Source organism: Camellia sinensis, chromosome 5 (genome assembly GCF_055761805.1).
Source record: "Camellia sinensis isolate YWXY chromosome 5, ASM5576180v1, whole genome shotgun sequence".
NCBI lineage: Eukaryota > Viridiplantae > Streptophyta > Magnoliopsida > Ericales > Theaceae > Camellia > Camellia sinensis.
In genome coordinates this window covers 69,395,514-69,420,179 of record NC_138965.1, presented here as the reverse complement: position 1 = coordinate 69,420,179, position 24,666 = coordinate 69,395,514, and the positions used below count along the sequence as shown (strand labels likewise).

General features: G+C 39.3%; 1 protein-coding gene and 1 long non-coding RNA gene across 2 annotated transcripts in view; both read left to right on the top strand.

The window, feature by feature from the left end:
* The window catches only part of LOC114305959 (uncharacterized), an 82,693-nt gene that overhangs the window by 14,537 nt on the left and 43,490 nt on the right, over nt 1-24,666 (top strand). The window contains exons 3-4 of the mRNA XM_028251109.2: nt 13,751-13,840; nt 15,448-15,531. Coding sequence (XP_028106910.2) covers nt 13,751-13,840; nt 15,448-15,531 — 174 coding nt within the window. The remainder of the gene's footprint in view (nt 1-13,750; nt 13,841-15,447; nt 15,532-24,666) is intronic.
* LOC145790680 (uncharacterized) lies at nt 6,827-7,177 on the top strand. Its single transcript, XR_014329609.1, has 2 exons — nt 6,827-7,007; nt 7,050-7,177. It is a non-coding gene; the product is annotated as an uncharacterized LOC145790680 (long non-coding RNA).

Sequence of the window (24,666 nt, the reverse complement as noted above, 5' to 3'; positions counted from 1 at the left end):
ATTGCAGTACTATCCCTTATCCTTTCCAGCAATTGTGATTCAATGTTGGAGATAGCAGCCACATATTCAATTATCTCTTTTCGGCTTAAGGCATCAGCGACTAGGTTATGTCGTCCAGGCTTGTGTCGCCACTCAAAGTCATATTTTTCAAGGAATTCCTGCCAATAGGCCTGCCTTGGAGACAACTTTTTCTGAGTTTTGAAGAATGTGTTAGCCACATTATCAGTAAGAACCAAAAACTTCGATCCCAACAGATAGACCCTCTAGGTGAGAAGGCAATGCACTACTACCATCATATCCTTCTCATGGGTTGAATAATTCTTCTCACCAACATTCAATTTTCTGCTATCGAAGGCCACAGGGTGTCCTTCCTGCACCAATACACCTCCAAGTGCTTTGTCTGAGGCATCCGTGTGTACTTCGAAAGGCAACTCGAAACTAGGCAGTCGCAAGACCGGTTCACTTGCCATTGCACTTTTCAATTTGTCAAAGGCCTCTTGACGATTAATGGACCAATGCCATTTGTGATCTTTCTTCAGCAAGTCAGTGAGGGGAGCAGCCTTCTTTGAATATCCCTCAATGAATTTCCGATAGTAGTTTGCCAAGCCTAAGAAGGATCGCAATTCCTCAACATTGGTGGGTAGAGACCATTCCATAATAACTTGCACCTTCATTCCATCCATTTTGACATGGCCTTGGCAAATAATATGCCCAAGAAACTTAGTTTCTTTTTGAGCAAATTCGCACTTCTCCTTCTTTACATAGAGTTTATTTACCCGCAATCGGGAGAATACCTTTCTGAGATGGGTCAAATGGTCTTGTAGTGTTTCACTATAAATTACAGTGTCATCTAAGTAAACAACTACAAACCGATCAACATAATCGTTAAAAACATCATTCATTAAATTGCAGAATGTCGCAGGAGCATTAGTAAGGCCAAAAGGCATAACTAAAAATTCAAAAAAACCCTATCTAGTTACACAAGTGGTCTTTGCCTCGTCTCCTTCCGCAACCCGAACTTGCCAATACCCCAAGCGAAGGTCCAACTTTGTAGAGAAAGTGGCCTTGCTAAGACGGTTGAACAGATCAGCCACCAAAGGGACATGATACTTATTTTTGATAGTCACCTTATTTAGGGCCCTATAATCCACACACATCCGCAATGATCCGTCTTGTTTCTTTTGGAACAACACTGGGGCACCGTATGGGGCTTTGGAGGGCTGGACTAAACCGGCTTCCAATAACTCCGACAATTGCTTCCTCAATTCAGCAAGTTCCAACGGCGACATTTGGTAGGGTGCCTTAGTAGGAGGCTTCGCTCCAGGCACCAATTCGATTTTATGATCAGTGGCACGCCGAGGAGGGAGAGACTTCGGCAACTTTGGAGGCATCACATCAATGAACTCTGCCAAGACATCAGCCACTGCATCGAGTACTTCCATAGTAAGGTTAGGCTTCATTTCAATCAATGCTGCAAGGAATGTTTCCTCGCCTTTCCTTAATCCGTTAAGCACTTGCACGGCCGATAGCATCTCATCCTTCTTCTTTGCCCCATTTTTCTTGTCTGGTCGAGTAGAGCCCGACACAAAACAAGGTTGATTTTCATCTGAAATCAACAACCCACCCAAATATGGCATTAATGCCACTTTTGTAGCCACAAAGAAGTCATTCCCAAGGATAACATTGAAGTCATCTAATGGGACTGCCATCAAATTTAGTTGTCCAGTCCATTCACCCACTGTTACCTTCACCTTCTGAGCCATCCCATGCACCGGTTGGGCTGCAGAATTCACTGCCTTGATTCTGCTTGGATTCTGGACAATCTTCAATTTTAGGGACTGCACTACCCTTTCAGACACAAAGTTATGCGTGGCTCCAGTGTCCACCATTGCAAACACTTCGATACCGCCCATCACTACCTTTATGTACATTAAACCGAATAAAGGGGTCTTTTCTGCCCGAATTACATTCAGCAATTGCAAGGGGTTGACTCGAGTAGGGCCGTCTAAGTTAGATCCCGCCTTATCATTTTCAGCAACCATCGCGTTAAGCTTCTCACGCTTGGGGCATTCCTTCGCTCTTTGGGGTCCATCACAGATGAAGCACCCTTTGTTAGATTTCCTACCGTTGTTCTGGGAAGTTTCCCCCTTTTGTTTGTATTTGGAACCGTCTTTGCCCTTCTTGAAACCAGCCTTTTTCTTTGCCATCTTCTGTTTCCCTTTCTTATTGGTTTTGCTGGTTTTAGATGTGGGTTCTTTGCTTAACTTGTAGTCAAGCAACCCATCCGCTGCAACCATGGCAGAGGGCAAATCCTTGACACCGAGTCTCCGAAGTTCCAACTGGGCCCAATTCTGCAACCCAGACATAAAGTTGAAGAGTTTATCTTCCTCCGACATGTTCTTGATGTCAAGCATCAAAGAACTGAATTCTTTCACATAGTCCCTCACCGATCTGGAATGCTTCAACCGTTTCAAGGCGTCTCTTGCAATCCAAGTTGTTCCTTCATTTCCTTCTTTAGAGTCTCCCATGTTGAGATCTCTGGCCGAGCATCATCCCTGACACGTGTACGCCACCAAAGTTTAGCATCACCAGTAAGGTACATGCTTGTGATTGTAACCTTCTCTCTTTCTGGCACATGAGCAGCCTTGAAGTACTGCTCCATGTCCTACAGAAAATTCTCAAGTTCCTTGACACTTTGATTTCCACCGAAAGCTTTAGGGTCTGGAACTTTGATTTTCGAAGGAGTCTTGTCAGAATTCGTATGCCCACAGATAGCCTTCTTTAGAAGGGTTAGTTCGTCCACAACTTCTTGAAACTTGTCCTTCTAAGAATCCGAAATGGCAAGCACATCCGTCAGCATGTCTTTGAACCGATCTGCTGTTGAGGTCTCAAGGGCAAGAAACCCTGAGGCCACAACATCCAATCGATCCGTCAGCGAGCGGTTCTCATCAGCAGGTTCGCCCATGAGATTTTTCAACTGCGTTACTCTTTCTTTCAAGGCATCCATGCCAGAAACCATTAGAGCATAACCGTGCTCTGATACCAATTGTTACAGAGTCAATTTTTGTTTCAAATTTCCAACCTATAATGGCACTAAGTTGGGCACTTAGTCTCAGCCAATTATGAATACACACACACACATAATGTTATAACAAGTAAGAGAGTAGGCAGCAAGAGATTACAGGAAAATTTCCCAATCTTTATTAATTGCACCAGCAATACAAAGGAGGCCCATGGTAACTCTTACAAAACACTTGGTTCTTTTCGAGTTCCATGGCTATGCCTTAAATAGGCTTACAATCAGTTACAAACTTACAACCAGCATTACAAGGAAAGCATGCCAAAAGGCATGGCAGTTGACACCCCCAACTGCCTAGGGACTTAGGAACATTTCTGGGACTAACTGCTAGTAATTGCTGCTATCTTCCAGCCTTGGTTCCTGATTTCTAGCCTTGCCTCGTCTTTACCCAACATGGGTAACTGCTGCCAACAGACAAGCATAACTGCTATCAACTGCTATGTTGTTTGCCTCATCAAGTCAGCCACGAATTTGGTTGTTTTGGCCTCCAGACCAAGTTTTGCCTACTGATTGCTTTGAACCCCCAAATATGCTGCAGCCCACATTCGGGTCATGTTAATGCCTTGCATTTGTGCAACTGCTGCCCATACTTTGGCCAAGGGTTGTGTGCTGCTGCCTCAGCACTTAGCCAACTTTTCACCTTGTTGTCTCGGCATGTTACCATCATGCCATGGTCTTGGTTGGACATTGGCGTAAGGTGTTGCCAATGCCAAACTTGCAACCTTCAAGTAGAAGGTGCTAACAGTTAGCCGGTTTATGCATGCTCCTAGAACTTCCCGCTTAGAGGCAGTTATGAGAATCTTGAGATATTGGAAGTCTTCCCCTGGAAAGGGTCTATATTTCTCAAAACATGGCCATCTCAGTGTGGAGGCATTTACTGATGCAGATTTGGTTGGATCAACTTCTGGATACTGCACATTTGTTGGTGGCAACCTAGTCACATGGCGAAGTAAGAAACAAAATGCGGTTGCTAGATCTAGTGCTGAGACAAAATTCAGGGCTATGGCTCAGGATGCATGTGAGTTGCTATGTATTAAACTCTTGTTGGGAGACTTGGGGATTCATAAGACTGACTCCGTGAGACTATACTGTGACAAAAGGCCGCAATCAATATAGTTCATAATCTAGTTCAACATGATAGAACTAAGCATGTGGAGATTGATAGACACTTCATTAAGGAAAAACTCACTAGTAGCACCATATGTATTCCATTTGTGAAGACTGAGAACCAACTAGCCAACGTTCTCATCAAGGGACTAGGGAGCAAACCATTTCATGGCATTCTCAACAAGCTGGGCATGAGAGATATCTTCGCACCAGTTTAAGGGGGAGTGTAAGAATAGGAAATAATATTGGTTGTATTTTATTCTAATTTTATTTCCCTTGATTGGTGTAATGGGTTGGCCCATAAATTATGCCTTATGGCACTTCTATAATTACTCATTATTATCAATATAAAAGGGGATGAGGTCTAACTCATTCCCTAACTCTTTCTGTTCTCTAAAACTACACAATATGATTAACAAGGTAGGTTACCATAGCGCTGATGCGCCGGATTTGTGTCCCATTTATTGTACGCTGATGATAATTTTATTTTTTATGGAGTTGATGTGCATCAGGGAGGTTACCATAGGTGTTTATGCTCTTTACTTCGACACTGTTCTTGGCATGTGTTTGAATCTTGGGAAGTTTTGACTAAATGCTAGTTGGGGATGTTGTTGATTGGGTGATATAGTTTCTACTGGGATGTTGGGCCTGCCGTTAGTATTGGGAATAAACCCGACCACTCAATTGAAGTAGTGAAAAATAAAAATAGACAGAGAAAACAGAGGAACACAATTTATATGGTTCGACAAAAATGCTTGTGTGTGAGCCAGAGAGAACAATCAACAAACAATAGAAATTTCAAATGGTGAGACAATACTCTCCATGATGTTTCCCCACTCGTTTCACTATTATTGCTTCCAACCTCACAGACCACTGTATTACACATTTAGCAATATTGTGTTGATGTTTTCTTTTGCCCTTTTTCTTGGATCTAACCCATCACATATCAGGGCACACACATATATAGCTAGTTGAGGCACTTCCCTAGGCTGGCTTTTAATGTAGAAGCCACGTGAATTCTATTAAGCCTGTTATGCCTTTTTCCATTCTTCCCCAAGCTATGGCCCTTAAACTAAAGCATGAGCATTACATTTTTTAGGACTTGATGCTAGGTTCTAGGTTAGGGGTGACCATTGGTTCAATGATTGAGACTTGGCCTAATAACCTTGAGGTTACGGGTTCAAGTCTTGGGACCACCACTTTGTGTATTATGTCAAAGGTTAGGTGTGTACTCAATCTTTTCCCTCCAAACACACATTAATGTATACTAATTGGGCATTGTTTTTATGCTAGGTTCTAGGTTCCAATGTTCGTAGACTTGACAAATACCTAAGTATACAAAATGGTTCTACAAATGCAATGAAAGATCATTAGGCAGCTCCCTTGTACTATATGCTACCCAAACAAGTTGGACAAAACCATTTTTCAATGCATTATAGTAAATGGCAAAAGGTGGCTAAGAACCCCTTCATTAATGACAATGCCATTTAATCAATATGTTGGCTAGCACTAGAGAATAATGGCTATTCACATTCCTTGGTCCTAGAGGACATAATCCAAACAGGTGGGGGCATCTTTTGTAGCAAGGCATGTTTGGGATTCCATTATTGAGAGTTTTTAGAGTCTATGTTGGTGAAGGGCACTCTTCCAAGCATGCCAACTTTAATTTATGCCTCTGTTTACTATCCTAATTTCAGTTGTGAAAATGCTGGAAAAGGTGTAAAGGGATTTCTTGTGGCGAGGAGTTCAAGTGTCCCTTGATGAATTAGGACATTCTTTGGTCTCCTATCCGACAGGGCGACAATAGGGCTTATTCACCCTCCGTTTATCTTTGACCAAGCCCTCCGTTGGAAGCGATTGTGGAGATACGCTTGTAAGTTGTAAGAGGGACCAATAGTGGATTAGATTGGTGCATGTGAAATGTGGTTACATGAGGGATTGGTCCTCTTTGGAGGTATTCATGTTGCATGGTGTAGTCTTATTGTAAGGTATACATGAGAGTTGGCATATTTCATGAACCATGCTCGTTTTGCTATTGGGAAAGGATACGTGGTGTAAAGGGATTTCTTGTGGCGAGGAGTTCAAGTGTCCCTTGATGAATTAGGACATTCTTTGGTCTCCTATCCGACAGGGCGACAATAGGGCTTATTCACCCTCCGTTTATCTTTGACCAGGCCCTCCATTGGAAGAAATTGTGGAGATACGCTTGTAAGTTGTAATAGGGACCAATAGTGGATTAGATTGGTGCATGTGAAATATGGTTACATGAGGGATTGGTCCTCTTTGGAGGTATTCATGTTGCATGGTGTAGTCTTATTGTAAGGTATACATGAGAGTTGGCATATTTCATGAACCATGCTCGTTTTGCGATTGGGAAAGGATACGTGGTGTAAAGGGATTTCTTGTGGCGAGGAGTTCAAGTGTCCCTTGATGAATTAGGACATTCTTTGGTCTCCTATCCGACAGGGCGACAATAGGGCTTATTCACCCTCCGTTTATCTTTGAGCAAGCCCTCCATTGGAAGAGATTGTGGAGATACGCTTGTAAGTTGTAATAGGGACCAATAGTGGATTAGATTGGTGCATGTGAAATATGGTTACATGAGGGATTGGTCCTCGTTGGAGGTATTTGTAAGAATTTATGTATTATTGATTGATATATTGATATCTATTACAATGATTCATGATTCCTATATATAGAAGAGGGTGAGTGTGTAGTAGGTAAGGAGTAGGTGAAGTGGAGGTGGTAGTGGTGTAGTGGGTTAGGTTTAGTGGAGTAGGTGAGGTGGTAGTGGTGTAGTGGGTTAGGTTTAGTGGAGTAGGTGAGGTGGTAGTGGTGTAGTGGGTTAGGTTTAGTGGAGTAGGTTTAAGTGGGTGAAGTAGGTGGAGAGTAGGTGGATTTTAACAGCCCCCCGCAAACTCAAGGGGGATAGGAACTAACTAACTTGAGTTTGGAGAGAGTAACAAAACAAGAAAATACATAAAAAGAAAAGAGGATAAGAGACACTGTATGGTCGTGTCAGACCATTGGGGAAGACATTGGATGGTGGTGTCATAACGTTGTAGAGGACACTGTATGGGGGTGTCATAACCATGTAGAGGACACTGTATGGTGGTGCCATAACGGTGTAGAGGACACTGGATGGCGGTGTCAGACCGATGTAGAAGACAGTTTATGGGGTCATGTCGGACCGTTGTAGCAGACAATGTGGTGACAGTTGTTGTGACAGTTTACGGAGTCTTGCTGGACCCTTGTAGAAACTAACCGGAATCAATGTCGGGACAGTTTACAGAGTCTTGTCGGACCCATGTAGAAACTAACCGGAATCAATGTCGGGACAGTTTACAGAGTCTTGTCGGACCCATGTAGAAACTAACCGGAATCAATGTCGGGACAGTTTACAGAGTCTTGTCGGACCCTTGGAAAAGCTAACCGGAATCAAATGTCGGGACAGTTTACAGAGTCTTGTCGGACCCCTAAAAAGTCGCACCCTCAAAAGGTGTGCCCAATCTTTCAAAAGGCGTGCCATCAAAAGGCGTGCCCAATCCATAAAAAGACGTGCCATCAAAAGTTGCGCCCTCAAAAGGCGCGCCCACTTCATCAAAAGTCGTGCCCGACAGAAAGCGTCGAGCCATCAAAAGGTGAGCCGGAGACGCGGCGAGGCACGTGAGCGACAGAGTGGCGTGTCGGCCGCGTCGTCAGTGTCGATATAAACCAATGCGGAGGCTGTGCTTGAGGCAGAAGCGAAGACAAAAAAACCTGGGAAAAAACTTCTGAAAAACTCTTCATTTTCTGAGAGAGATATTCGTTTTTCTGAGAAATTGCCTCTAAGAGCTGCAAATCTTGAAACACTCCCCTTCCGAACATTATCAGTCTGAAATTGCTATTTCGCTGAAACACTCAGCAACCCAAAAAACATGACCTCTTCTTCCCGTTCAGCTACCCAGAATATGGCCTCTTCATCCCGTGGTCTACTCACTCTCTTTCCCGACCTCAACGAGTCAACAAGAGAGATAACTGGTGCGGAGGCCCGTGAACCTCAACCAAACACCTCTGGTTTTGCTCCGTTGAACTTTCCGATGCGGTCGGTGGAGCAAAGAATGGCAGTGCAGTCGGATGTGGAGGCTAATCAGTATACATTGAAGTCATGTGTGGAAACCATGACTGCGGTTACAAATTTGTCGAACCGGCTGCAGAGTAGGACAAATGAGGTGCAGCAGTTAAACGCCCAACTGGCTCTGCTCCAACGCATGTATAAGGATGCGCGAGCAGAGTTAAGTGTGCTAAAGGCGGAAAATAAGGAGCTGAAGCGGAAGGCCACCGTTATGTTCCGATTTGGAGGTCCACCGTATGCTGTAGTGGAGGAGCAGGGAGGAGGCAACTTGCTTGGTGGTCTAGGAAGCACAGAGGCAACACCGGCAAGGACCACCCAGGACGGAGGCAAGAAGAAAAGACCGGCGGCTGAGTAGAGAAGAAAAATCCCACTGTGGGTGTGGTAGTTTTGTTTTTGTTTGTGTGGGTTTTCTTTTCTTTTCTTTTTTTTTTTTTTTTTTTTTTTTTTGATGTAAAAGTGTGATCGGGGTTGATCCCCTGATATGAATAAAATGACAAGGTTGTGGAATGTTGTTGGTGTTATTTTGTGGTGTTGTTTTGTTTAATAAGAAAAATAAAATAAAAGAAAATAATGGATGAAGAAAATAGAGAAAAATATTTGTGGATGGAATAAATTAAGAGAAAGGAGAGATATGATTAAAGTGGGTTTGAAAGTGGGAAAAGATGAGAGAGAGGGAGATAGAGTGGGTGCATGATGATGATGTTGGGTCCATGGAGAGAGAGAGAGAGAGGGATGTCCAAGAAGCTTGTGCTTTTGATAGTTACACATTACCCAAGCTGTATGTGAAGATGCATGTTACTGTCTTACACTTCTGCAGGCTTGGTATTCTTTGTGGGGCACTTGCAACACGTGACATTGAAAATTGTATTCGAAAATGATGACATCTCCAACATGAAACGTCTTGGAAGCAGCCCAGGCCTTGTAATCAATATTCCCAATGATGGTTCAACCAGCGGAGTCCCCAACCTTGTACACTGCTGCCATTGAAACCTTCAAGCCAGCAAACATGGCTACCAACAACAGAGCCACAGCTCTACACCCCACACCCAAATCCATGGCTAAGAGAGAGAGAGCAAATCGGGAAAAAAAAAAACAGCAGTGACGAGCAAAAAGCAGCGCCAGAAACGCCAACGACGACGACGAGTAAGAGTACAACCACGGATATGTGAGAGGCAAGGTGAACGGCGATAGAGGCTAGACGATGATGCGGGTGCCGCCGCCGACATAGCGGAGGAGGGGTGTAAGAAAATGTTGAAGAAGTCAAGGTATGTGTAGAAAATAAGCGGAATAGGTTGAGGTCCGGCGGGCGGCCAAGGCGAGGTTGCCGCCCGCCGGTGAAGCGAGAAATACTAAGGTCTTAACCTTGCTCTGATACCATGTAAGAATTTATGTATTATTGATTGATATATTGATATCTATTACAATGATTCATGATTCCTATATATAGAAGAGGGTGAGTGTGTAGTAGGTAAGGAGTAGGTGAAGTGGAGGTGGTAGTGGTGTAGTGGGTTAGGTTTAGTGGAGTAGGTGAGGTGGTAGTGGTGTAGTGGGTTAGGTTTAGTGGAGTAGGTGAGGTGGTAGTGGTGTAGTGGGTTAGGTTTAGTGGAGTAGGTTTAAGTGGGTGAAGTAGGTGGAGAGTAGGTGGATTTTAACAGTATTCATGTTGCATGTAGTCTTGTTGTAAGGTATACATGAGAGTTGGCATATTTCATGAACCATGCTCGTTTTGTGATTGGGAAAGGATACGTGGTGCGATTTTGGAGTCATCTTTGGTGTGGTGAGGAGAAGCTGGAGGTGGTGTTTTTGTCCCTCATATTGCAATCATTAAAAGATCAAGCAATGGCTGTGGACTGTGTGAAATTCGAGTGTCAACAAGTCTTTTAGGACATTTCATCTCGAAGCTAGTTGAACAATTGGTAGGTCACTGAGCTTGTGGAGCTTATAAATCGTCTCCATGCTTAAGAGGGGGAGGATACGTAAACTCGGGGGAAATTTTTTTTTTTTTTGTAGTTTTAATATATTATGCTAGATGAAATGGTGTTATTTGTAACATATAGTGTTAGAAATTCTTTAAATATCAATTATTTTATTATAACAATATATACATATAATGTTCGTGTTAAATACAAACATGTAAGAAGTGTTTGCTAGAAAGTATCAGACACATATCCAATACCTTTGTCCAAGTGTGTTAGGTGTCTGACATGAGTATTTGATTTATTTTAAAAAGTCCATGTCACATAGCATGGAACATTGTGCTAAATTTATTCTATATGTAAAATAGAATCAACTGTTCAAATCTATATTTTCTATGTATCATTTAAAAAAGGCATAACAGGAATTGCAAGAGAAGCTATACAGAAGAAAATTCTTTGTTCCACAATTTTCATAGAAATTATTTTATAGTTCTCATTCCCTTTATACATTCAATATTCACAGAAGCACCTGGTTGTTAATGTGTGTATATGCCACAAGTGTCTGGCATAGGAGTCTTTTGTTTGATGCCATTGCCAAGATGGCTTTAGTGTTTTTTGATAAGCAATTTTCTTTTTTCTTTTTCTTTTTTTCATAAGAAGCAAATCTTTAGGAGACACTTTTTCCTGCTGTCTTTTGTTTTCAGGCTTGTTTGACGATCCTATCTCATAAGAGTAGAAATTTATTTATAATTTTTTTGATCACCAAAGAAAATCTTTATTGATGAAGAAAACATACATTACATATGAGTTTACATCAATAAGGATGAAAAGTAAAAAAGAAAAAGGGGAACAAAGCATAATGTTGGTGAGAAACCAACACTAGCTTAAGCCAACACTTGATGGCACCCAAAGACTAGTTTTACAAGAGCACTCTAACTTTAAATCCTCCACACTTACCACCCTATAGCCAACAGAAGAGTTATACACCATCTTGCTTCCAACTCTTGATGCTTAAAGCGAAACCAATAATCCTATAATCCTACCAATGCCCCACAGACATAACAGCTTCTTGATTCTACCTTTCTTCACAGGCCTACCCCTCGTTGTTGGTTCTCTCTATATCCTTTAGCTCTAGCTCAATAATCTTGTTCAGAACAACATCTTCTTCCCCATTGAAATTGATGCCAAGATATTTCCCCAATTGTAAAGTAGCTTTAGCTTCTTTAAGAAGATAATTGTTCGGACTTGTAGCACCTTCAGATAGATCTGAATGTGCTATAGCAGTTGCTGCTGGTCGGTAGATGACAGACTTGGAGGTGTGCTTACTGATTGTAGTAGCTTTATGCCCATGAAGTTTAGCAAAACTAGTGAATCCCTCTAATTGAACCTTCTTCTTCTTTTTTTTCTTCTCAATCCGTAGGACTCTATGGACAGAAGCAGGTTGCCTAGCTAGGTCTGCATGATTTAGGCTCAAAATGCCCCTCCCATTTAAGTTCTTACTTAGAGCTTGGGCAAAATCCACTTCAAGATTGATGCCATGCCCAAGTCCATCTCTAGATCCACTAAAGCTTCTGATAAATCCAGGAGTAGAGACTTGCACTTGACTGTTTGGGCTATGCACAGACCCTTCCAACATAGTTTCCGCTATCTCCTCTCCCGTGTGACAGTCATTAGGCCCTTCCCTTTTATCTACCTCCTTAGTACATGCTCCATTATCGCTGCTGAATCCTTCATCCCACTTTGTCTCCTCAACAATTGTGGTTACCATCATTCCACTTTTTGGGCTATGTACTTTGTCTTCTGCCACCTCGCTGCCACAAATGTTGTTGGAGTTGCTCTCTTCCATGCCATTGTGCTTAATGTTACAAGAGTCTGATATAAGATCTTCGCCCACAAGAATGAGATGTATTTTACCCTTGCACTCCAATAAATTAGTTTTGTTTATAAACTCCATACAAGATGTAACCACTCTGATTCTGGTATGGGAGAAGACCTTTGGTTGACAAATATCTCCATCCAAGTTGAGAATTGAACCCCATAAGCTTCCAATGCTGTTAAATGTGCTCCTATTCTAGAGATTTTAGGGTATGCCAAAACACCTCAACCACACACATCTCTCTTGTTCGATATGAAATCCTAGCTTCCATTCCACCACAAACTGAATCCAATCCTTAAACCATTCTTTGATATTGCCGATATTTGATTTCAGCTCCTCTTGAGATTTGAAGGTTAATACTATATCTCGTCTTCCCCCTTTTCTGACCAAAACCTAATCCAACCCTTTCTTCTTTAGTGCATTTTCAATGTAATGAGTGGGGTATTCAGTATTAAGCCTGACTATTGCACTTTCGTAGAGCCAACCATGGCCTTCTTCATTGACTTTTAAGCTCAAATTTGCTTCCCCAGCCACTGTGGGTGTGACCCCTTTTAGTACCTCAGCGAAGGATCTTTGGCCTGCAAAAGAAACTTCAACCCTGTTTCTACTTGTTTCAAAAGGTTTCCTGATGATCTGAGGCCTACTCCTGCTTTGTTCATCTCTGAAGTTCTTGACATAAGTAGCTTTTTTGACTACCAGCACCATGTCATCCACCAATAAACCATTCCCTTTTTGGATGGCAATGTCTACTGCTACATGACTATCAAATCTCACAAACCCAAATCTTGAGTTTGTCACTATCCTTCTTTTAGCAGGTATGAAGACATCCTTCACTATTCCAAACTTTGTGAAAAGTTCGAACAGTGTTTTAGCATCCATTGCTAAAGGTAAATTGTCCACAGACAATAAACAGTCCATGTTTAGCCTCCTTGCCTTGTGCTTCTCCACCTTTCAGCTTCCTCACAACCGGAATCCAACCTCCATTTCCTCCTTGCTCCATTTCATTTTCACTGGGGCATTTTTTCGAACAGGTGGTGGGCAAAACCTTCAACTAAGCTAGTCAGTACCAGCTACCTGCTCTCTGCTACCCCAAATCGGAAACACCCAAATCAAAGACCAAGCCCAAAATCACAAATCCCAGATCACTTACCCTCCCAGATACCACAGCTACCAGGTTATCAATTCTGAATCTTTGCTGAAGCTTCCATGCTTAGATCAACAATCCCGACCTCCAGAGCTACCTCAGATTGCTTACCATCAGCGCCATTACTTAACGGAAAAACGATCGCTTTTTGATAACGGAACTTAGAGTACGAGCGATCACCAGCGAAGAGCAGAGCCGATGACAAGCAGAGCAGAGCAAATCCTAACCTAATATCCCCATGAGCAAACCCTTGTTGACTTGAATCTTGAGTGACGGAATAATGCGGCCAAAAGCATTGTCGAAGCTCAGCTCTTGAACACACTCCACATACAGCTACAGGGCAAACAATTCATTTTGAATAATTTTCTGTGGTTTTTTGTGTAGTCCTTCAGGCTTCAAGCTTTTGTAATTTATTTGTAATTTTGGGAATCAAATATTTAAGAGTATGATATGTTATATATACATATATGTATGTATTTGACAAGTAGAGTTTGATATGTCATTCATTGTACAGATTTCTTTTGGATGGATATGTGGTGAAGATTTAAACTATTTTAAGAGATATTACTTCAATGCTCATGTGCTGTCTTCTGGTCCTATGCAGGTATGCATAAATTCTAGTTGAAAGGCACTCATTTTATAGTTAATTGAACCTTAGAATCTTTTTTTTTTTTTTTTTTTTTAAACTTTAGAATCTTTTGAATATTGATTTGAGAATGTCAATGGTCTCAATTTACTTCTTCAGTGAGTTGTTCATCTTTTGTATTCTATTTATATGGATTTCAAAAATGTTGTTGGCTTTGAACTTATGTTTGAGCATGAGCATTTTAATTTTCTTTTTCGATTATGGTTCCGTAATTTTGAAATATTACTGAAACTTCACACTGGAGCTATCAGGTCACAGCCATTCTATTATCAGATAATCTCAGCCAGGCATCACGACTTGTTGCTCTTCCACCGCCAAATGATATCAGTCTTTTATTTGTACCAAACACCACGGGAGCATCTCCCCTCAAGACTCCGTCATTTTCATTCCCCGCATGACTCCACTTAGTGCGTCCCGTGGGACCCATAACGGCAATCCGAACCATTCTTTTGGTAGGCCTCGAATAGAAGAATGTATATGTAGAAGATTAGTTTGATCGAACATCTTTAGTCACATTAACTAATTGTGTTTTGTTTATGAAATCAATGTTAACTAAAACCATTCATTTTATAAAGCAAAACACAATCGGTTAGTGTGTTTATCAATGTTTGATCAAGCATTCTCTTTGAGAACTACAAGTTGAACAGTTCGGTCACTGTTGTGGACCCCATTGGACCCCCATAAAGTGGAATCTTGAGGGGTATGGAGAGGATGGATTCTCGAGGGGAGTCACTCCCGACACCCACTGCACCAAATGATAGCTCAGTTGAAGCACCATATGCTGTGGATCACACACCATTTAGCTACCCACTTTCTTGCCATCCATTGGCATGTACACCCAAAATGTGTGATACTGGTGTGAGATTTTTTAATTTGACCCTGTACTTATTTGATGGGTGATGTTGATGAATATGCATTTTTTTGGACAGATTTCAATGATTTTGATGAACAACTTATTAAGTTTTTTCTTTGCAGTGATTTATTTATTTATATTTCTTTATAACATTTTGCAGCCTACCTAATTTGAGTGTGTTTTTTGATTTTTTGTCAAATGTTATCTGTGCAGTAGTCTAGGGTATATATGCTTTTGACTTAAGCTCTGTATCAAGAATATAATAACGATGATTTGGTTTCTTTGTTATCTAAATTACCTTAAATTTTTAATTGGTAATTACAAATACATCCTTGAGGTTTGCTTAAAATACGATTGACACCTGTAGTTTTGGAAATTACATCCTGCTCCTTCAAATTTTCTAATTGCATAACAAATAATCCCTTTTATTAATGAATCATTAAGTCAACTAACAGTTTTTAATGATGTCGGAAATATATTTCAATTAACAAATTTGGTAATTTTATTGTTTTACAAGAGGTAGTTAGCATTTTTATTTTTCCTGTTAATTCTGTTAAATATTAAATTATAGCAAGGTGTAATTTCTAGAATCACAGGGGCAATCCGTATTTTAAAGAAACCTCGGGGGGTGTATTTGTAATTTATCCATTTTTCATTGGTTATATTGCAAACCATTTGTTTGCTTTTAATCTTAGATGATCATTTGTTGCAGCATGATACCAGACTTGTTGACATAATACATGGTGGCTTTGAAGGTTTATCTATGCCAAAGGGAACTCGTTTGGATCACCTACTAGTAAGCTTTTCTTTCTCTATGTTGTAATTGTTTGGAAGGATATGTATGACTGAATGAAATTAAAGCAGGCACCCTTAGATGTTTCTAGCTGTTAGCACTAGAAGTGGTGAATGACAGACTGATGGTATAGATGTAGGATTGTTGAAAGAAGAGACAACGTGCCACGCCCCAGTTTCTAATCTCAGTGGATTATCGCTACGTGTAACAATTAAGGTCACTTAAACCAGTTATTAAGTAAGCATAACAAATCTGAATTAATATAAATATGTCTGGTTTTCTTTATTATTGTAAATTGGCCGTAATTATTGTGGAGTTGTTTCTGATCAACTCTTGAACCTAAGGGACTCCAGGTAAGACTTGGACATTTTGAAAAAAATGTGGTTATTGGGGGGATAAACAATGCTGAAAACGTGTAATAATTGGCAAAAATAAATAATGGGCAGATTTGAATAAAGTTAAGTGTTGTGTTGAGTTGCATATCAATTACTTGGGATAAAATGCTAAAATATCAAGCATAGTTCAAGTCCGGTTACAAAATTACAACTTCCACATGTAGGCTTCAAAAGCTATGAGTAAGCCCACAATTCCCAAAGTGTTACATACATGCAATCAACTTAAATATTTGCATACTAACCAACACTACAAGTCCCAAAAGAATAATAGATAGATTACATATCAAGCCCCAAATACATACAAAACTCAAAAACGGCATACATATGAATTGTATAAATCAGTATCAATCCACAGAAAAATATAACTAGGTGGCCAAGAAACACCGACACTTCTAAAAACATTGCGTGTCCGTGTCGAACACTTGGACATCGACACTCCTTGGACACGTATTCAATACTCTTTTTTTCCATGTTCTTAATTGAAAATAAAAATCTTAATTTTGGGCACGTCTTCGACACTCACATGTAGGCTTCAAAAGCTACGAGTAAGCCCACAATTCCCAAAGTGTTACATACATGCAATCAACTTAAATATTTGCATACTAACCAACACTACAAGTCCACAAAGAATAATAGACAGATTACATGTCATGCCCCAAATACATACAAAACTCAAAAGTGGCGTACATATGAATTGTATAAATCACAGTCTCAATCCACAGAAAAATATAACTAGGTGGCCAAGAAACACTGAAACTTCTAAAAATGTTACGTGTCCGTGTCGAACACTCGGACAACGACACTCTTTGGACATGTATTCAATACTCCTTTTTTCTATGTTCTTAATTAAAAATAAAAATCTTAATTTTGGGCACGTGTTCGACACTCATTTTGTGACGTGTCCGTCATTTCTTGGTCATGTCTGTCATTTCTTAGTCATGTCTATCATCAAAAAAATAAATGTGAGACCAACACTTCTTCGATATTTGCTAGCATATGATTTTCAAAGGTGGAGAATTTGACATTAGCATCTTATATTCTTAAAAAAAATGTATAATTATTAAGAACTGGACCGCACACGCGATGTGTGCAATTCAAAAAAAATAATATTATAAGAATAATGATAGAAAAATTCACGCATAGTATGTGTTGCTCAAGTGGTAAATGCCTTCTTTATCAAACCCATGATCCCTGTTTCGAGTCCTATCCTCTTATTATAATTTTTACATGAGACACCAACTACAGGGGCATTTTTGGAAAACCAAAAATATGAGACGTCAACACCATCAAAAGCCTTGACATATATAATAGTATAGATATAGATATAGATGATTCTATAGAAGTTTCACAAAAAATTAAATGAATAATGAAAACGATATGTATATTTATTGGTAGATGACTAAGGATGTTAAGCCAAATGTCACAATTACATGTTTGCTATAGTTTAAAAATTCATGTAAATGAATTAGATACATGATTTACTTAGTATAAAGTAATTACTAAATTTGTTTGAGGTTGTTTGGGGTGATCTACTTTAGATCATCTTTTTATCTTATTAGGGTCACATCATCTCTCTACCACATTGCACAACTTTTCGTAAAAAGTCAAAATGTATACTTATTTGGATCATCCCAAACAACCACTATATTTGTTGTGTGTCTGAAACGTAGAGTCCTACTTTTTTGGAATTTTCCGCGTGAGCTGTTCGTGTCGTATCCGTGTCCATGTCTATGCTTTATAGCTAGGTGACAATGCTGCCAAAATCCATGCCAGTTGTAGCAAAGACAACGACTTACTAATAATCATCTATAACTTTTGAAACATGAAAACTACATGCAAGAGTGATTATCTAATTTTTAGTTTTTGTATTAATCATAGCAAGAATGATACCATAATCTATATTTAACTTAAATTACATATGTAAGAATAAATTGTTTAAGTAATCCAAAATTGAAGGACAAAATCAACACTATTTGACAATCAAGGAATACTTCTCCTTAATCTGGATCCTAAGCTTCTAAGCGACCACTCGAGTCCCTAATCTCATAGTCATGGTTTTCTAGATCAATGGACGACGAGGAACCAACCTCGTGCGGGTCCGCAGATTCTCACTGATGGAATGACAACTTACCAAACACTACCAAATCTAACTTCTAAATTTCTCAACACTTTTAGAAATTCTTGTTTCCCTTTTTGAAACACTGTACTAAATTGAATTGGTTTGCTTTATTCTCTAGACTTCTTGCCTTTAGTGAAAACAGGATCTTTCTTGAACTTAAAATCTTCTTGAACTTCTTAGCAAAGAGGGCTCGATATTCATCACCTATTTCATCTCATCTTTAGAACCAACACTCTCATCCTTTCTATCCTTGCAAGCTGTGGCTCTACTTGAGCTACCGCTAGCTTTACTTGGAGATATGTTAATTCATAGGTTTGAAGAGATCCCATAAGTTCGTCTATCTTCATGTTTTTAAGATTCTTTCTTTCTTATATGGCAGTGATCTTGGCCCAATCAAAAATTAAGAAAATTAAAAGACTATAAATCTACTTATAAAAAGAAAATAAAAAGTATTTTTCTAAGAAAAAGCCTTCTTTTAGTCAGAATACACAGATAAACAAGTTACTAATTTTGCAAAAACAACTTTCAGAAAGAAAAATAATTCCTCAGCAAAATGTTGTAAGTGTGGTAAAATCGGCCACTATGCGAATAAATGTAGGACAAAGCAAAAAATTAATGCCGTTAAACTTGATGAAGAATTAAATGCTTAACTTTATGAGATATTAATGACTTCTTCTGATTCTGATTCGGATCAAGATAGTGAGAATCTGGTAGAATTATATTGTGATAATGATACATCTACCAGACCAAGAAGGTTCTAGCAATGAATGTTGAAATCTTAACACTGAATCTTATTATTGGAAGGCTATTGTAGAAATGAGTGGTCTCTCAACCGGCCCCAATATTAATGTTCTCACTGATGAACAAAAATTTGCTTTAGATCTCATTGATCAAATTAAAGATCCCGAATTAAAGCTAAAAATGCTTGAAGTTTGCTACCAGAAGACACATGAGTAGTCCTTTGAAGACAATATGCAGCCTAGTCATTACAGTTTTAAGGTAGTATTTCACATCTTGAACATACTACTCCTAAACCTGAAATGCTTGCTAACCTCAACGATATCCGAGAGAAGTTAACCTGCTTAAAATAGAAATCAAACAGTTAAAATCTCATCAACATCAGCATAATTTGGAATTAATTCAAAGAAAAAAACCAATTTCTGCTAGATCTAATCAACAAAAGAATAAGGCAAGAATTGAAGTACATGAAGACTCTACTTCTAAAAATCAGTACCTCAAGTTATTAAACCAAATCGCATACCAAAAATGGTATATCAAAATCACACTTGTTATTGATAATAGATTTGTCATGAAAGATGCAATAGCTTTAGTTGATAGCGGAGCTGATATGAATTGCATTCAAGACGGTCTTATACCTTCTGAATATTTTGAAAAAACCACTCAGTCGCTAACCAGTGCAAGTGGAACTAGAATGATAATTAAGTATAAATTATCCGAAGTTCTCATATGTAATCAAGGTATTTGTCTTTCCACTTCATTTGTTCTTATTCGTAATATGTCTCAAACCTTGATTTTAGGAACAACATTTTTATGTCTTCTTATGCCTATTTGAAAAATTTGGCTCCGAAGGCATCCATACGACTATTAGTAATCAACTAATTGTTTTTGAATTTATTACTGAACCATATACCAAGGAAATTAATTCTTCTTTTGAAGTATTCGGATTATATTGTTTAAGTATTCCTCCATAACCTTTATCAGAAGCATCTGTTTCAACAATTTTCTTCCAATTAGGGTTAGGAATAGCTAAAAAAGGTAATTGTTTAACTCTAAGCTTAATTTTCTGTATAGCTTTGGTATGTTCAGATGACCTAGGTTCGAGATTCTTTTTTAATCTTGCGTAAAGGATAGCAGCATCTGTGGCTAAATGCTGATAGTAATCTGCAATATAATTTAAACAACCAAGAAAGCGTGTAATTGAGTTTTATCCTTAATTTCATCCGGAAATTTAGATGCAAACTCGATACTATGGTTAATAGGAATGATTGTGCCATTATGAATGTTATGGCCAAGAAATCTTACTTTTGTTTGAAAAATTTTCATCTTTGGAGCTGAGATTACAAGTCCATTTTTAATAATAACATTCTTAAAAATATTAAGATGTTTAATGTGTTGTTCAATAGATGAAGAATAAACAAGAACATCATCACTTAGAAAATATGAGGAAGAAGAACTCCGAAAATATGAGGAAGAAGGAATATATTTCTGTTATATTCAAAACTTCTTATCTTACAAGACCAAATGACACTCCTTATATAGGAGATATTACAAACATCATTATAACCCATTATATGCCACTTACATATTATATACTACCACTATCTACCACTATCATATTCTATACATACCACTATCTGCCACCAACACCACTATCATATTCTATACATGCCACTATCTGCTACCAACACCACTATCATATTATATACATGCTTCTTGTGTAGTCCCTTCGTTAGCACATCAGCTAATTGTTCACCTGTTGGAAGGTAGGTCATACAGATTATGCCAGCATTGATTTTCTCCTTGATGAAATGTTTATCCACTTCTATATGTTTTGTGCGATCATGTAGAACTGGATTATGAGCTATAGATATAGCTGCTTTGTTGTCACAATAGACCTTCATAGGTGTCGGGTGAGAAAGCTTTAATTCTTCAAGAATTCTTTTAATCCACATTACTTCACAGATTCCATGGGCAACAGCTCTGAACTCTGCTTCTGCACTACTTCTAGCTACCACATTCTGTTTTTTACTCCGCCATGTAACTAGGTTCCCACCTACAAAGGAGCAGTATCCGGATGTTGATCTCCTGTCTGTAACACTTCCTGCCCAGTCTGCATCTGTGTATACTTCAACTTGAAGATGTCCATGTTTCTTGAACAGTAAGCCTCTCCCTGGAGTTCCTTTCAAATATCTTAAGATCTTATAAACGGCCTCAAAGTGCTCTGCCCCTCGTGAGTGCATGAACTGACTTACCATGCTGACTGCAAAGGCAATATCAGGTCGCGTATGAGACAAGTAAATCAATTTCCCTACAAGTCGCTGATATTGTTCCCTCTCTTTGACTTCTTCAGCCTTAGCAGCTTGTAACTTCAAATTAGGCTCGATCGGAGTCTCCACCATCTTACAACCAAGCATACCTGTTTCTCCAAGAAGATCAAGAACATATTTTCTCTAATTAACGAATATACCTTCCTTGGATCTTGCAAATTCCATTCCGAGGAAATACTTGAGGGCTCCCAGATCCTTAATGTGAAATTCTTTTGCGAGTTTCTCTTTGAGGGCTGCTAACTCTGCTTCATCATTACCAGTTAAAATGATGTCATCAACATAAACAATCAAAATTGCAATTTTACTATTTTTTGAATGTTTATAAAATATTGTGTGATCTGCTTGACTCTGCGAGAAGCCACAACTGATAACTGCCTTCCCAAAGCGTTCAAACCACGCTCTTGGTGATTGTTTGAGTCCGTATAATGACTTGTTCAATCTGCATACTCTGTCGCTTCCAAGTCTCTGCTCAAATCCCAGCGGTAGGCTCATGAACACCTCCTCTTCAAGATCACCATTGAGAAATGCATTTTTAATGTCAAGTTGATGTAGAGGCCAATCTGAATTTACTGCAAGAGATAACAGTACTCTGATGGAATTTATTTTAGCAACAGGAGCAAACGTCTCCTGATAGTCGATCCCATAAGTTTGAGTGAAGCCTTTAGCCACCAGTCTCGCCTTGTATCTCTCAACGCTTCCATCTGCGTTACATTTTATCGTAAACACCCATTTACACCCAACTGTTTTCTTATCTTTGGGTAGATCAACTATCTCCCAAGTACCACTTCTCCTTAAAGCATTCATCTCCTCCATGACTGCTAATTTCCAATTCGGATCATCCAATGCTTCCTGTATATTCCTTGGAACAAACAAGTGTGAAATCCTAGATGTGAAAGCTCTATGGTTTTTAGACAGTCTTTGATAGGAGAGATAATTTGCAATAGGATGTTTAATGCAATTTCGGACACCTTTCCTAATTGCTATAGGAACATCAAGGTCAGAAATAGAAGGAATAGGATTACCTAAAATTTCGATGCCAGAACTCGGGTGGACATTCGGGTCATTAGGATGGACATTCGGGTCATTATTCCTCAGATGAAATCGCTTCCTAGTATAAACCTGAAGCTCAGGATTTAGATCATTTTGTAGTACTTCTCCCCCTAAACAAGAATCTTCTTGACTAGGCACCATAGAACTTGGTTCTCCTAAGTGATCATTATCAGACAGATGTGGTTTTTGTGTAGGATAAATGACATTGGGGAGCGGGATAGAAATATCCCAAAAACGGTCTTCTACTCCACTTGTCTCCCCCTGAAGAGAAGTGTTAGGGAAATAGGATTTTGTTTCCACAAATGACACATCCATACTCACATGAAATTTCTTGGTTTGAGGATCGAAACACTTATACCCCTTTTTGTTTGAGGAATAACCCAAAAAAACACATTTTATAGCACGGGGGTCAAGTTTTGAACGAAATTGACTGGGAACATGAACATAGGCAGTACATCCAAAAACTTTGGCGGGTAAATCAGAAAACAACCTCGTGTCAGGAAAAAAAGTTTTGAGACAATCAAAAGGTGTTTTGTATGTTAACACCTTTGTAGGCATCCTGTTTATCAAATAAGAGGCTGTTAAAATTGCTTCACCCCATAAATATTTCGGAACATGCATGTAAAACATTATAGCACGTGCTACTTCAAGTAGATGTTTATTTTTTCGTTCTGCAATGCCATTTTGTTGAGGGGTATCCCGACATGTAGATTGATGAAAAATCTCATTTTTTTTCCAAAAACTCACCCAACTGCTCATTGAAATATTCTGTTCCATTATCAGAATGTAAAATACCAATTTTGGTTTGAAATTGGTTTTCAATCATATTGTAAAAATTTGTGAATAAATTTTTCACGTCAGATTTTTTATTCATCAAATAAATCCAACATAAGCGGGTATGGTCATCAATAAATGTAACAAACCATCTTTTACCAGAAAGAGTAGTGATTTTAGAAGGGCCCCAAACATCACTATGAATCAAATAGAAAGGTTTGGAAGCCTGGTAAGGTTTTGGCAAATAAGTAGAGCGATGAAATTTTGCAAAAATGCAACTTTCACAATGAAAAGAAGAACAATCAATCCCTTTAAATAATTCTGGAAATAAATGTTTCAGATAAAGAAAACTAGGATGTCCTAGCCTATAGTGACATAGCATTATTTTTTCTCGAACAGAGATTGAACTAGTACTATTAAAGCTCTAAGCTTTTTTATTACTAACAGGTACTTCATCAAAGTAGTAAAGACCTTCAAGCATCCTAGCACGCCCAATCATCATCCCCGAGTTCTGGTCCTAAAATTCACAATGGGATTCAAAAAATGTAACACGACAGTTAGAATCTTTAGATAGTTTACTGACAGACAAAAGGTTACAGGCTAAGTTGGGGACGTGAAGAACAGCATTGAGATTAATTTTCTCAGTTAGTTTAATAAATCCTTTTCCTGCAATAGGTGAAAAACTACCATCGGCTATTCTGATTTTGTCATGACTAGAACAAGGGAAATAGGTACTAAATAAATGGGAAAAACTAGTCATGTGATCGGAGGCACCGGAATCTATGATCCACGGAGAGAAGTTTAGGCAAGAGAAGGCTTTAGGATTTCTACTTGTTTGTGCCAACAAAACACTAGGAGTACCGGATGAGGAGTTGGATTTTATCAACTTTAAGAGTTGATCAATCTGCTCTTTGTTGAAGGGACCTGAATCGGCTTCATTAGCGGTAGGAAAGCCACGATTCTTCTCTCCTTGTTTGCTGCTTTTCCAGTTGACAGGTTTGCCATGGATCTTCCAACACGTTTCGTGTGTATGGCGAGGCTTGTTGCAAAAATCACACCAGACTCGTGGCTTATCATCAAACCTGCGCTGGTAATTTGCAGCCTTGTTGGCCGCAGCATCGCTAATTAAAGCAGAAATTTCAATTGATTCACCAGTACCTTTTTTCTTAAGCATGATGCTCCTTCGGCTCTCTTCCCTTCTGACTTCGGCAAATATTTCGCCAATAGATGGGAGAGGAGGTCTGCCAATAATTCTTCCTCGCACTTCATCGAACTCAATGTTGAGGCCGGCAAGAAACTTGTAAATACGGCTGTCTTCCACAGTTTTCTTGTGGTGGTTGCAGTCGTCAACCGATTTCTATTCGTATGTGCTGAAGATGTCAAGATCCTGCCACAACCTTTTCAACGAATTGAAATATTTGGTGACGGAATCATCTCCTTGACGAATCTCTCCCAACTTCAAAGTTAATTCGAAAACTTGAGATTGATTTCCTAGGTCAGAATACATCTGACTAACATTATCCCACAATTCTTGTGCAGTAGTATAGCACATGTAATTAGAGCTTATATCCTCCTCCATAGAATTGACCAACCATGTCATAACCATGGAGTTTTCAGCGTCCCAACTGTCGAACAGCGGATCATTAACAGCAGGAGCCTTCTTGTCACCAGTGATGTAACCGATCTTTCCTTGCCCACGGATATACATCCGGACAGATTGTGACCAGCGGAG